The sequence below is a fragment of the Moschus berezovskii genome, chromosome 5, assembly GCF_049115385.1.
Source record: "Moschus berezovskii isolate FMDL1 chromosome 5, NW_MosBer_1.0, whole genome shotgun sequence".
NCBI lineage: Eukaryota > Metazoa > Chordata > Mammalia > Artiodactyla > Moschidae > Moschus > Moschus berezovskii.
Genome location: NC_142464.1, coordinates 98,507,079 through 98,522,593, shown reverse-complemented (window position 1 = coordinate 98,522,593; position 15,515 = coordinate 98,507,079). Strand labels below are relative to the sequence as shown.

Below are 15,515 nucleotides of genomic sequence, written 5' to 3'. Positions count from 1 at the left end.
TTGTCTTTCCTACTGAACTGTGAGCTCAAGAATATGATTTATTCACCGTCATATTGCACATACTTAGTGAGAAAGAAATCAACCCCTCTGTAAGAAGGCAGTATTACATGTCAGCAGCATGAGAGAAAAAAAAAAAAGTCTAAACAAAATGATAAATTTTAAATGTTTTACTGGAAAAATGCTGTGACCTCTTTCAATTAATGTGGTCGTTAACGACTCCCTTCTCTTCCCAGTACACTTAGGGCTCCTCCTGATGGTCACGAGGCATTCTCCTCTCCTATGATCTGATTCTTGAGGGAAGGCGTGTCATAAGTTATGCTTATATATAAATGTTTATAATGTTAAAATATGAAGGAGTTAGTGCGTAGTAAGCACCTAGCTACTTCTCTCCCTCCTCCTCACTATACAGGGGATAGTTTTCCCCTCAATAAATAGCAATATTTATTTTAAATCCCTAGCCTGCAATCTTAGTTTCTATAATACAGGCTCATGTTGTTGTTCAGTCACTGTTTTTGACTGTTTGGGATCTTGTGGACTCCAGCATGCCATGCTCCCCTGTCCTTCACTATCTCTCGGAGTTTGATCAAGCTCATGTCCATTGAGTCAGTGATGCTATCTAACCACTTCTTCCTCTGCTGCCTTCTTCTTTTGCCTTCAATCTTTCCTAGCATTCAGTTCAATTCAGTCGCTCAGTCATGTCCGACTCTCTGCGAACCCATGAATCACAGCACGCCAGGCCTCCCTGTCCATCACCAACTCCCGGAGTTCACCCAAACTCATGTCCATAGAGTTCTTTAAAAAGAGTTGCATCTTTTCTAATGATGCAAAAGCATCAGGTGGCCAAAGTATCGGAGCTTTGGCTTCAGCATCAGTCCTTCCAATGAGGATTCAGGGTTGATTTCCTTTAGGATTGACTGGTTTGATCTCCTTGCAGTCCAAGGGACTCTAGAGAATCTTCTCCAGCATCACAATTCAAAAGCATCAATTCTTCGGTGCTAATAGGAGACACTAATAAACAGTTATTGATTCACTAACTAGTTGCATTATTACATGCCAATCTCAGTACTAAATTTCAGAGATAGAAAAAGCCCAAGACAAAATATTTGTCATTAAGCAGCTCATGTTTACTATGCATGTGTAGAAAAGGGGAATAGGTAGACAATCAAGACATAACAGAATTAGTATTGTGATGGCAGCATAGATAATATTTAAGAGTTAGATTTGGTGCACATCATGAAAGACAGGCAGGAGGTGAGAGGAAAGCAGGTGAGGGATGAGAAGCATTTCCTGCACAGGGAAAAGGGTATGTAATGGAAAGGCGGCTTGGAAGAGGTGATGTGTTTGGGGAATAATATGTAGTTCTATGAAGCTTCTTGATGGGAGAAATGGCTGAAAATGCTAGTGGAGCAGAACACAACATCCTTACAAGTCATGCTTTGAACTATTGGGCTTATAGACATTAGAAAAGGGACGCTTTGTGCTGCCAGTTAAACAAATGCCTGGTGTTCTGAGGTCAGGATGAAAGAGAAAAAATGAAAGGGAAAGAAAAGAATTTGAACTTCATTTTATTTTTTTATATAGTGTTTAGTATTAGTTTCAACCGTGTAACTAATAGTTCCAGCTGTCTGATGTGTGGATATGTGGTATTTTTCCAAGTACAGTGCTTTCCAGATACTAGCTGGCTAAATTTCAGATACTCTGAAAATGAAACAGTGCTCCTACTATTCAACACAGAAAATGAGACTGCAACAAGCATTTGTTCTTTGCTATTGCTTTCCACTAAACAAACTCAAAGCTATAATTCAGTGAAGTCAACTCAACACAGAGGCATCACAAGACATAATATCCCCAATATCTTACCGTGAGTACTTCTACCTTAGGAACAGTGGGATGGGAGGAATAGACTATATGCCTGGTGTCCCCCTGCCCCAGTTTGACAATGGTTCATTCCACAGAGGCAGCAAAAGTCCACCTCACTCCCCTGGCAACAAGACCAAGAATCTCAGTCTCGTGACTGAGGCTTTGTGATTGCTTTGCGTGACTCCTCTCCCAGGCATTTCGTTTTGGCTCCTCTCTTTGATACTGGAGGGCACCTGGCCCAACCTAGCACCGGGCTGAGCTTAATCACACATAGCACTCATATCACATTGCACTGCCTGGAACATCCACTCCTGTATTACCACCTGAAGGCCCTTCCTGTAGGTGAGAGATAATGCTTCCATGGTTGCAAAAATGTTCATTTTTCACAACCGGAGCCAATTTTCACAAAGGCAAGGCATTCCACTGACAAAATATCTTGAGCTTTTTCCATTTATATAGGATGTCCCTTGAATAAAAAAAAAAATGTACCTGATATATAGAAGTTGCAGCAGATGGACAGCTTGAGTGCAAAAGCTGAATATAAATGAGGACACTGAGCTTTAAGAAAACATGGTGTCCTGAAGATGCAATCTCTCATCTTCTGGAGACAGGGGTGTGCGTGCTCAGTTGCTTCAGCAGTGTTCAACTCTTTGCCAGCCTATGGACTGCAGCCCTCCAGGCTCCTCTGTCCATGGGATTCTCCAGGCAAGAATACTAGAGTGGTAGCCATTCTCTTCTCCAGGGGATCTTCCCAATCCAGGGATCAAACCCAGGTTTCTTATGTCTCCTTCACGGGCACAGGTTCTTCACCACTAGTGCTACCCAAGTCTTTTTCAACACTCTACCACCCCCACCCTAGTATTTCAATGAGAATATGTACTGAATGCATATTGCACAAACGAAATCAAGACTATCCCTGGGTCCATAGGACTCTAAGCAAAATCTTTCATAATGCTCTTTTAAAAAGTCCCAGCACTAATGCCACTGCAATAGTACCACAACCTTGCCATATGTCTTCTAGTGTGATTATCTTTGGCTTTAAAACACAAATGAATCATTAGGGCTTTGAATCTTTTCTGGCAAAGAAATACAGCGTGAGCTGATGCTCAACACTGTGAGTGTCATCAGAACAAGGTCTATCGATAGGGTTTCGCCCAGTTGGTCCTCCTTCATTATCTCTACTAGCTAACAATGCACATGCAGCCACTCCACATAATCACTGCTCTAACAGACATGGACATTTAAATTTTATCTCTCCCACAGATTCCAGGTTTTCAGTGAGCAGCTCTCAACAATTCATTATACTAATCATGTATGTCACCATATTCCTATTAAATGTGCATGAGATGAAACACCACCCATGTTGTGAATTGACCAATATCAGTTACAATATATTACCTTTCAGATACTATAATTATAAATGGCACCTAAGTGCCACTATAATAAATGCAAATTTAACCACCTGGCATGTAAGTAACCAGTACTATATATAATTCTGCTTTTATTCAATATTTAACATGCATTTAAGTGAGCATATCTTGCAAAACAAAGTACAGAATATTTACAAAGTTAATGTGTTTTATGACATATGAAAATCTACTTTTAAATTACATAAAGAGGAGGGAAATTGACTTTCTTAGACTAGGTATTTTATAGACATAATTCAAAACTGAAATTTATCAAGAAATTAGCATACAATATGTTAATAATATAAAGTATAATTTGGAATATTATAAGTCATATTTCTAATAGTTTATAAACTTTATAAATTCTACATTTATGCAAATTATTACAACAAAGATTAGATTTCATCCAAATAAAAGCAAACAGAAAACCCACCACAAAAAGAAAATAAAATTTCAAATGATGGTTAAAAATTCATCATTAACCCTGGATTATGTTACTCTAAACTTTTTCATCTGTATGGCCATAGACTATTGCCTTAAGCATAATAATAGAAATAATGGTAATAGCCGTGGTTCACATGTACCAAGGGCTTACTTAACTTATTGTCTCAGGCACTGTGAGTAGTGCTTCACATTCAAATCTAATTCAGTTTTTACGATAACCCAGCAGAAAAGATACAAATGAGGGAAGTGGAGGCTTACACAGATTAAATGACTTGTCCAAAGATACAGAGCTTGGTGGGAGAGGGGTCTGACTTCAAAACTATCCTCCTAACCAGACAGTCAGCACCCAGCACCCAGCTCTGTACACCGTTTCCTTGAATGGCCTTGGGTAAGTTACTGAAGTTTCTAAAGCTCATTTCCTTTAGCTGCAAAACGTGAACATGATTATATTCCAGAATTATTGAGAACAAAATAGGATAGTTCTTGAGAAAGTGCTGTGCAAATAATGAAGTTGCATAATGTTGCTTGATATGTTACTGATGAAATAAGATAACAATATGTTGAAAATGAAGAAAAACCTGCTGAGTGACTCTTGGTCAAAATCTTTCAACAAAAACGGTATACTTAGGTAAATCTTTCTGGTTATTTTACCTTGCTTAACAGAAACTATTAAATAAAGGCAAATATGCATTGATATCGTTATTACATCCTAAGAGACACATAGATGAGCACTAACAGACTATGTGAGAAGTGAAGAATTAAGCTAGAGATACATCTACACTACATCTCTTTGTAGGCTGCCATCTACAAAGTTCTTACTACCAGATTTGGTCTTTTGAACAGCTCTTCCAAACTAAGACTTCTAAAATAATTAATTAACTTTTGGCTGTGCTGGGTCTTCCTTGCTGCACAGGCTTGCTCTAGTTGCGGTAAGCAGGGGCTACTCTTTGCTGTGGTGCACAGGCTTCTCATTGCAGTGGCTTTTCTTTTTGCACAGCACAGGCTCTAGGCACGCAGGCTCAGTAATTGTCGGGCACCGGTTTAGTTGCTCTGGGGTACGTGGAATCTTCCTAAACCAGGGATCGAACCCATGTCCCCTGCATTGGCAGGCGAATCCTTAACCACTGGACCACTGGGGAAGCCCAAAACTCAGGCTTTTTAAAGTTACTTTGAGTCACTATCAAGCCCAAGATAACTTTGACCCTCATACACATTTTGATCTGGTAATATTTAAGTCCGTAATCCCAGGAAGGAAAAACAATATTTAACTCTCATAATTCATCACTTTGCATAATTGATATGTTATCATTTGGCTTGTTTTTCCATTGGGCTTCATGGTTTAAAAAAATATTTCACATGCATTATGTCAACCAAGGTCATAAAATTACTATAGTTGACCCTTGAACAATGTGGAGGTTTAGAACACCCACCCTCTGTGCAGTTGAGAATCCACCTATAACTTCATAGTCAGCCACTGTATTCATGGTTCCATATTCACTGATTCAACTAACCACAGATTGCACAGTACTGTAGTATGTAAATGTTTAGTGAAAAAATATAAATGGACTTGTGTAGTGCAAACCTGTGCTGTTCAAGAGTCAACTGTATTTGAAAATGTTAGAACAGGAAACTGGAATTCACCAAGGTAATAATGGTAAAAAAAGATCTTATATCCATGCATTGGTGGTGTGTTTTAGTGAGATGGTGTACATGGGTATACAGGTATCTATCAGCATGTGATATTTATGCATCTAGTATGTATCTAGCCTTTCCACCTTTCTTTTTAAAATATTTTAATTTTTTATTTTTAATTGGAGGATAATTGCTTTACAATGTTGTGTTGGTATCTACTGAACAACAATGTGAACCAACCATAAATATACATACATTTCCTCCTTCTTGAGCCTCTCTGTCACCCATCCCCATCTCACCCCTCTAGGTCGTCACAGAGCACAAGGTGAGCTCCCTGTACAGCAACTTCCCACTGATTATTTCACACATGTGGTGTATATATTGCAATGTTGTTCTCTCAATTTGTCCTACTCTTTCCTTCCCCTGCTGTGTCCACAAGTGTCCTCTACATCTGCATCTATATTCCCGCCCTGCCAATAGGTTCATTAGTACTGTTTTTCTAGATTCCATGTATATGTGTTAATGTCTCATATGTGTTTTTCTCTTTCTGACTTAACGCTACATAACGGCCCTAGGTTTATCCACTTCACTAGAACTGACTAAATGCATTCTTTTTTATGTTTAGTAATATTCCATTGTATATATGTACCATAACTTCTTTATCCATTCATCTGTGGATAGATATCTAGGTTGCTTCCATGTCAGAGCTATTGTAAATAGTGTTGCAATGAACATTGGGGTATATGTGTCTTTTCTAATTGTGGTTTTCTCAGACTATATGCTCAGGAGTGGGATTGCTGGGTCACATAGTAGTTTTATTCCTCGTTTTTAAAGGAATCTCCATATGATTCTCCATAATCTCTATATGTTTACGGATATGAAGGAAGCACATAGAGCCAAAAGAAAAAAATAGGAACAAAGGGACCACATATTTCTAGCAATTCTTTTATACATTATCAAGGCACTCATGTCATTAGTTGGAGTAGGAAGTGGCAACCCATTCTAGTATTCTTGCCTGGAAAATTCCATGGACAGAGGAGCCCAGCAGGCTACAGTCCATGGGGTCGCAAAGAATCAGATATGACTGATCAACTGAGCACGCGTGCACACATGTCATTAGGTGAAGAATAAGGGAAACCTTTACTGCATTAAGCCCACAAATATGCTAAATCACATTTCCAAACACATTTTTATTTGAAGAGCTTAGGAAGTAAGAAAAGAAAGTGAAAGTGAAGTCACTCAGTCATGTCCGACTCTTTGCGACCCCGTGGACTGTAGCCCACCAGGCTCCTCCGTCCATGGGATTCTCCAGGCAAGAATACTGCAGTGGGTTTCCATTTCCTTCTCCAGGGGATCTTCCCGCCCCAGGAATCGAACCCAGGTCTCCCGCATTGCGGGCAGACGCTTTAACCTTGAGCCACCAGGGAAGCCCATAGGAAGTAAGAAGACTGTATTAATGAGAGTGCATAGAATCTCCAAGTGGCACCTACCTCCTGGCCGTTCGTGTTCTCCATCTGTGTGTAAGAGCATGGCAATGGGCATCCCTACATTCTTGGATCTTCCAGCCACAACAACATTTTTTCCAAATGTTTCAATTCCTTAAAACACAGAGTTTGATTTAAATGAAGAATAAACAACAAGAAGCAAAGTAATCATCTGAACAGCCAACTGAAATATTCTTTAAAAACCTCTAATTAAATTTTAATTATTTTGTGAGTTGTCTATAATGTTCCAACATTCATTATTTTAAAACATTTCTTTTAATACTTTTTGGTTTTATCACTTTCCCTCTCATTGTATCCTCATTAAATAAAACCACAAACATTTTCAAGTTGTCATTAAATTATTTTAAACATTAAAATTCACATGAAGAGGTAGAAGTATGAAGACTTAAAATATATTAACTATTAATCATAAAACAGGCAAGGTATAGCAATGTCACGATTAACTGGCAACCAAACTTTGAGCAAATCTAGGACAAAATGAAGTGGGGAAAAAGTATTTTTCATAAAATTTATGTGGTTTACTTCATAGGAAAGAAGCACTAAATGTACGGCTTTAGAAAGATCTGAAAGGTAAAGCTTACAGATTTCATACACTTAACCTCTTTGGGGCATAGTTTCTTCATAAGTAAAATGAAAATATTAAAATTAAAGTTTTATAACTTTAAAATTCTATGAATATAATTCTAGGATCTGCTTTCCCTTGAAAGTTCTCTTTCTCAGTTAGAAAAGAACAGACTGGGATGAGGAGATGCTGCCAGAAGTGTAAGTGACAGTGATGGAGGCAGGGGAACCATCGCCTGCCTGCTCGAGGATCTTTGAGAGCATTATTTTATTTAGAGCACAATTCAAGGGCAAGTGTCTACAATGAAAACCTAGGTCATTAGAGATGGCTCAAATGTTCAGCACATTTTGTTTTTAAAGGTAAGGAAAAACATAACACATTTTGAAAAATGTATATCAAAATACCTTAAGTTTATAGTTTTAAAGTAGGGAGATAAATCTATTATTTGGAAAATGCACTCCCTGAAAGCTGAAACAGCAGTTACTTGTAATCTGGTACCAGTTCTTCTTATATCTTATTTCAGATTATTCTTCAATTTCTATAACTTTATCTATTCCTGTAGATTGAAGTTTAATGGCTTATCTTCTTTCACCCTTTCCATCAAGGCAAGGCACAAAAGCTGATGTGGCACTTAGCACCTATGTCCGACAGACTAACCTGTTCTTCTGATAATTTCCCAAACAGCACTAGCAGTGGCAGGTATGAAGGAATGCTGATCGAGACACAGTCTTCCAATGTTAATAATATGAAATCCATCTACATCTTTTTCAGGGGCTATTCCATTGCATACTGTCCGCTCATCCATATGGTCTGGAAGTAAACGAAATTGATTTAATTTTACAATTGTTATTTATTTGGAAGTCTGAAAAATTATATACAAGGGACTTCAGCCAGATCACTTATGGTTCAGCTTCAGTTAAGATATACAATCATTATTCTATTCCTTTTCTTGCCATGAAAATATTAAGTCAAAGTGCTCTTGACTAATAGCTGTAATTAACTGTATTAATCAGCTGCATTAATACAGCTAACTAACTGTATAACTGTATTAACTGTATAAATAGCTGTAATTAACTTCTGTAAGAATTTATGCAGGTACAGAACCAGAAGTGACTAGCCGGGTAAAAAGGAAAAATCTGTAAAATAAAACAATACCAATGAGATCTGGGAATGGTCAGATGATAAAGCTTTGCCACATAAGTATGCTTATTTAAATCTATGTTTTTCCTATACAAAATATTTTCATGAATAAGCTTCTATTGAATATTGCTAGCATTATAGGTTAAAAGAGCTATTAGTGTTAAAAATAGCCATAACATCATTAATGCCTAGCTTCCTCCCAAATGACATAAAAGAAAAACAAAACACATAAACACACACACACATCATTTCCCTGAAGCATTATTACACTGAAATACAAAATATTATTATGGTTTTCTTTATGAAGGGAAAAGAAAATAACTTGAGTAATGAATTAACTAAATGAGATAAGAGATATTAATCATCTTATTTTGAAAAGTAGGCTGTTAATATTACTCTGTATGGTGTAGCTTCAGTTCAGTTCAGTGGCTCAGTCGTGTCCAACTATTTGCGACCTCAAGAATCACAGCACGCCAGGCCTCCCTGTCCATCACCAACTCCCCAAGTTCACTCAAACTCATGTCCACAGAGTCGGTGATGCCATCCAGCCATCTCATTCTCGGTCGTCCCCTTCTCCTCCTACCCCCAATCCCTCCCAGCATCAGAGTCTTTTCCAGTGAGTCAACTCGTCACATGAGGTGGCCAAAGTATTGGAGTTTCAGCTTTAGCATCAGTCCCTCCAACAAACACCCAGGATTGATCTCCTTTAGAATGGTCTGGTTGGATCTCCTTGCAGTCCAAGGGACTCTCAAGAGTCTTCTCCAGCACCACAGTTCAAAAGCATCAATTCTTCGGCGATCAGCTTTCTTCACAGTCCAACTCTCACATCCATACATGACCAGAGGAAAAACCATAGCCTTGACTAGACGGACCTTGGTTGGCAAAGTAATGTCTCTGCTTTTTAATATGCTATCTAGGTTGGTCATAATTTTCCTTCCAAGGAGTAAGCATCTTTTAATTTCATGGCTTCAATCAGCATCCGAAGTGATTCTGGAGCCCAAAAAAATAAAGTCTGACACTGTTTCCACTGTTTCCCCATCTATTTCCCATGAAGTGATGGAACCAGATGCGATGATCTTTGTTTTCTGAATGTTGAGCTTCAAGCCAACCTTTTCACTCTCCTCTTTCACTTTCACCAAGAGGCTTTTTAGTTCCTCTTCACTTTCTGCCATAAGGGTGGTGTCATCTGCATATCTGAGGTTATTGATATTTCTCCCGGCAAGCAGCTTAGGTTACCCTAAACTCAACAATTAACCCACATGCCTAAAATACTAAAATAAAGGTTTCTATATAAAGTTTATTTATGTATTATACAATGAATGCCACTTATACATAATTTTTTAAACATTATCAATGCCTAAGATCTCATTGTTTTCAGAGAGCCATGCTTTGTCTTTTATTTTTTGTATTCTAAAAGGGACACTATTGCATCTTACTTTCAGTTCAGTTCAGTTCAGTCGCTCAGTCGTGTCCGACTCTCCGCTACCCCATGAATCACAGCACGCCAGGCCTCCCTGTTCATCACCAACTCCCGGAGTTCACTCAAACTCATGTCCACAGAGTCAGTGATGCCATCCAGCCATCTCATTCTCGGTCGTCCACTTCTCCTCCCACCCCCAAGCTTTCCTAGAATCAGAGTCTTTTCCAGTGAGTCAACTCGTCGCATGAGGTGGCCAAAGTATTGGAGCTTCGGCTTTAGCATCAGTCCTTCCAATGAACACCCATTGATCTCCTTTAGAATGGACTGGTTGGATCTCCTTGCAGTACAAAGGACTCTCAAGAGTCTTCTCCAACACCACAGTTCAAAAGCATCCTTTAGATGGAGCTATTTTAGATTGGAGCTACTTCAAATAGCTCCAATTTGCCATTATTAGACTGCCAAAATCCTTTATATAAGTAAAAGTCACAATGACTCATATTCAAATAGAAATTGGGTCTCAGGAATTCTTTCCAATGACCAGTTTGTCACTTTCAATTATTGTATTCATTCTATAATGTCCTAGCAAAGTAAGCCTCCATGTGTTTTCTCTGAAGATTGAAGATTATTATATGGGTTCTAGCAAAACTTTTTTTAGAATTAAATATTTGAGGACAATATTTACTATTTGAGGACAAAAATAGTGGTTCCTTTTAAAATCTGGATGGTGGTGATGATGATGATGATGGAGATGATTCATTTCTAGATACCTACTCATGCAGAAGCTTCATGCCATGAATATTTCTTACAAGAAAATCAAAAGTTTTGTAAATAAAAAAAGAAATAACTGTAATTGAACTCCGCATTATGAGCTATGACTTAAATTAGTTTATTTCCAAGTTCAAAATTGGCTACAGTATGTATGGGCCAATAATGTATGAATGGGGGCTTCCCTGGGGGCTCAGTGGTAAAGAATCCACCTGCCAATACAAGAGATATGGATTTGATCCTTGGGTGGGGAAGATTCCCTGGAGAAGGAAATGGTAACTCACTCCAGTATTCTTGCCTGGGAAATCCCCTGGACAGAGGAGCCTGGTGGACTACAGTCCATGGGGCCACAGAGTCAAACACAACTTAGCAACTAAACAACAACAACAACAAATGTATATATGATAGAAAGAATTCAACAAAGGCTCTTCGTAGATTTTGAGAGCCATCCTCTTACCAAGTAAGTCTGAACTTTACTGAATTTAGCTATCTACTGGTCTGTGCTGCTTTATTCACTAAAAATTACACGTTGTAGTGAATAATACATCTCACACAATAGCTGAAATACTCAGGAAAAATGTAAGTGTCTGAAAATTTGGGACAAGCAGTAGAAACTGGCTATTACAAACCTGTTCTCTCATGTGCTTCTTAAACTTTTAACTCAGATCATCATTTCTGAACAATTCTGTCTTAATTAAATTTTGTTTAAAAGACAGGTATGTGGACATATAAAAGGTATGATGTAAAGAATACATGAAAACAAATTTTTAGTGTGGTTATTATTTAATCTAAAGGGAAAAGCCTATGTGAGTAGATTAAAAAATGTTAAGATCATAAAAATTTTAAAAAAATTCATGGAGTTTTATGTAACTCTACATGATCTCAGCAGTAAATCAAATCTCACCTACAGCCTTTACCAGGAAAGATGTAACTTTTGTTTTGTAATCTACAGTATATGAAAATAATATGAGTTAATATATCTCATATTCAAATAATGCTTTCTAATGTTCATGTTACCATTATACAGATTTCCCCTTTGGTCTTCATAGTTACCAGGAATGAAGGTAGAAAAGATATTATCTGGATTTTAAAGATGAAGCTCAAAATTTTGAGACTTAGCCAATCTCAAACTACAACTGAAAGTCCAGAAATCAAATCCCCATCTCTTTGCACTAAAACAAGCTTTTCTTTTTGTGTTAGATACAAATCACAAATATCAATCATCTTAAATAACAGTTATAAATTAATAGGAGAAAGGGTCCCTATCCCTTCTAATCAAGACATTTGATAATTCTAAAATATCCCAAGGAAGGCAGTGTTTCTTTTTATTGTTGCTGTTCAGTCATTAAGTCAGGAGACTGTGTGACTCCATGGCCTGCAGCATGTTAGGCTTCCCTGTCTGTCACCAACTCCCAGAGCCTGCTCAAACTCCTGTCCATTGAGTTGGTGATACCATCCAAGGATCTTATCCTCTGTTGTCCCCTTCTCCTCCTGCCTTCAATCTTGCCAGCATCAGATATTTTCTAATAAGTAGGCTCTTTGAATCAAGTGGCCAAAGTACTGGAGCTTCGGCTTTAGCATCAGTCCTTCCAATGAATATTTAGGACTGATTTCCTTTAGGATTGACCGGTATGATATTCTTGCAGTCCAAGGGACTCTCAAGAGTTTCTTCAACACCACAATTCAAAAGTATCAATTCTTCAACATTCAACCTTCTTTATGGTCCAACTCTCACAACCATATACGACTATTGGAAAAACCACAGCTTTTACTATATGGACCTTTGTTGGCAAAGTAGTATCTCTGCTTTTTAATATGCTGTCTAGGTTTTTCATTGCTTTTCTTCCAAGGAGCAAGCATCTTTTAATTTCAAGGCTATAGTCACCATCTGCAGTGATTTTGGAGCCCAAGAAAAAGTCTGTTACTGTTTACACTGTTTCCCCATCTATTTGCCATGAAGTGACGGGACCAGATGCCATGATCTTAGTTATCTGAATGTTGAGTTTTAAGCCAGCTTTTTCACTCTCCTCTTGCACCTTCTTCAACAGGCTGTTTAGTTCCTCTTTGCTTTGTTTCTTCTAGACCTCCACAGACAACAGTGCTCTTGAATTAACTAACATCTTCCTGGTGGCTCAGACAGTAAAGAATCTGCCTGCAATGCAGGAGACCCAGGTTCAATCCCTGGGTCGGGAATATGCCTTGGAGAAGGAAATGGCAACTCACTCCAGTCTTCTTGCCCAGAGAATCCCATGGACAGACGATCCTGGTGGGTTACAGTCCAGGGGGTTGCAGACTCGGACATGACTGAGCAACTAACATGTATCTTAGTACACACACAAACGCATTAAACATTTTACAGCAAATACTACTTTTTGTTAAATGAGTAACAGAAATAAACATATTTCATAATTTTGACTGACTGCTACTGAAAGTCCCCTGATGTCTCATCCCTGTGGCCCATGACTTGAAACGATCAATAAACAATTACAAGATTCAGTAGCATTAATTTTTTCTAATCATTATAAAATATTTTTGATTCATAGAATACACTGGCAAACAACTAACCAGTTAATATCTTATACAAATCAATGGAAAAACTGGCATTATTCACTTTGCACGTGTTTTTCCCATCTATTTAATAATATGAAAAGTCATTAAATCATGCCAGGAAAAAAAGCCTTCAATTAAATTCATAATACCACAATAGAACAGCTAAGGGAATGTCCTTGTGGACCATGCTTTAGAACTACAATACTGAATATATATTTCTGTGATTTATTTATAATATGTTTAATTGCCTTTGGACAAGGAACAACAACATAAAGAAAACAAACAAATTACTGGCTTATTTTCCATCCAAGGATTTTCACCTTACTATTTAAAAGTACTTCTTTCCACTTTCCCAATGCCTGTTGGATAAGAATAAGCTCATCAGTTCAGTTCAGTTGCTCAGTCGTGTCCGACTCTCTGTGACTCCATGAACTGTCGCACGCCAGGCCTCCCTGTCCATCACCAAATCCCGGAGTCCACCCAAACCCATGTCCATTGAGTCGGTGATGCCATCCAACCATGTCATCCTCTGTCGTCCCCTTCTCCTCCTGCCCTCAATCTTTCCCATCATCAGGGTCTTTTCAAATGAGTCAGCTCTTTGCATCAGGTGGCCAAAGTATTGGAGTTTCAGCTTTAGCATCAGTCCTTCCGATGAACACCCAGGATTGATCTCTTTTAGAATGGACTGGTTGGATCTCCTTGCAGTCCAAGGGACTCTCAAGAGTCTTCTCCAACACCACAGTTCAAAAGCATCAATTCTTCAGCGCTCACTTTCTGCCATAAGCTCATTAGTAGAGTAAATATATTCTTTAGCTTGATTATGTCTTTTGCCCTATATTTTCCTCCCTCCATATACTCCATCCCTTTTTCTACCATCATTATCACACATATTTACCTCAGGTCATACCAATCTGTGTCCCATTGCCAAGTCCTCAGCATTAATGTTTGCATTTCTGTATTCCTTATTCCTGTGCAGGATTACTCTTCCATTAGTAATTTCTTCCTCCCTGTTCTTCCACATTGTATTTATTCTTCAATATATTGATCCGTTACTACTTACTTCCTCATCACAAAGTGAAATGAGACTTTTTTCTCCTCTGGTCTCCACAGAAATATACTATCAAAAGCACTTACCTCATTAGTTCAGTTATATGATCACATTAGTAATTTAGGTATCTCTCTTAGGACTTTGTCTTGGAGGGCAAAGTTCAGGCAGTCAGTTCAGTCACTCAGTCGTGTCCGACTCTTTGTCCCCATGGACTGAAGCACACCAGGCCTCCCTGTCCATCACCAACTCCGAGTTTACTCAAACTCATATCCATTGAGTTGGTGATGCCATCCAACCATCTCATCCTCTGTCATCCCCTTCTCCTGCCTTCAATCTTTCTTAGCATCAGGGTCTTTTCCAATGAGTCAGTTCTTCACATCAGGTGGCCAAAGTATTGGAGTTTCAGCTTCAGCATCAGTCCTTCCAATGAATATTCAGGACTGATTTTCTTTCATATGGACTGGTTGGATCTCCTTGCAGTCCAAGGGACTCTCAAGAATTTTCTCCAACACCATGGCTCAAAAGCATCAATTCTTCAGCGCTCAACTTTCTTTATAGACCAACTCTCACATCCATACATGACTACTGGAAAACCATAGCTTTGACTAGATGGACCTTTGTTGGCAAAGTAATGTCTCTGTTTTATAATATGCTGTCCAGGTTGGTCATAACTTTTCTTCCATGGAGCAAGTGTCTTTTAATTTCATGGCTGCAGTCATCATCTGCAGTGATTTTGGAGCCCCCCCAAAATAAAGTCAGAGAAGGCAATGGCAACCCACTCCAGTACTCTTGCCTGAAAAATCCCATGGGTGGTGGAGCCTGGTAGGCTGTAGTCCATGGGGTCGCGAAGAGTCAGATACGACTGAGCGACTTCACTTTCACTTTTCACTTTCATGCACTGGAAAAGGAAATGGCAGCCCACTCCAGTGTTCTTGCCTGGAGAATCCCAGAGACGGCGGAGCCTGGTGGGCTACCGTCTATGGGGTCACACAGAGTCGGACACGACTGAAGTGACTTAGCAGCAGCAGCAGCAAAATAAAGTCTGTCACTGTTTCCACTGTTTCCCCTCTATTTGCCATGAAGTGATGGAACCAGATGCCATGATCTTAGTTTTCTGAATGTTGAATTTTAAGCCAACTTTTTCACTCTCCTCTTTCACTTTCATCAAGAGGCTCTTTAGTTC

At 38.7% G+C, this 15,515-nt stretch overlaps 1 protein-coding gene across 4 annotated transcripts in view; it reads right to left on the bottom strand.

Moving 5' to 3' along the window:
* The window catches only part of MTHFD2L (methylenetetrahydrofolate dehydrogenase (NADP+ dependent) 2 like), a 149,655-nt gene that overhangs the window by 91,488 nt on the left and 42,652 nt on the right, over positions 1–15,515 (bottom strand). For all 4 annotated transcript variants that reach the window (XR_016037456.1, XM_055434443.2, XM_055434444.2 and 1 more), the window contains exons 4-5: positions 8,067–8,219; positions 6,833–6,940 (exon numbers count right to left, since the gene is read on the bottom strand). Coding sequence is in view for 3 of the 4 variants with exons in the window: in XM_055434443.2 (XP_055290418.2) it covers positions 6,833–6,940; positions 8,067–8,219 (261 nt within the window). In the remaining variant the exon portion in view is untranslated. The remainder of the gene's footprint in view (positions 1–6,832; positions 6,941–8,066; positions 8,220–15,515) is intronic.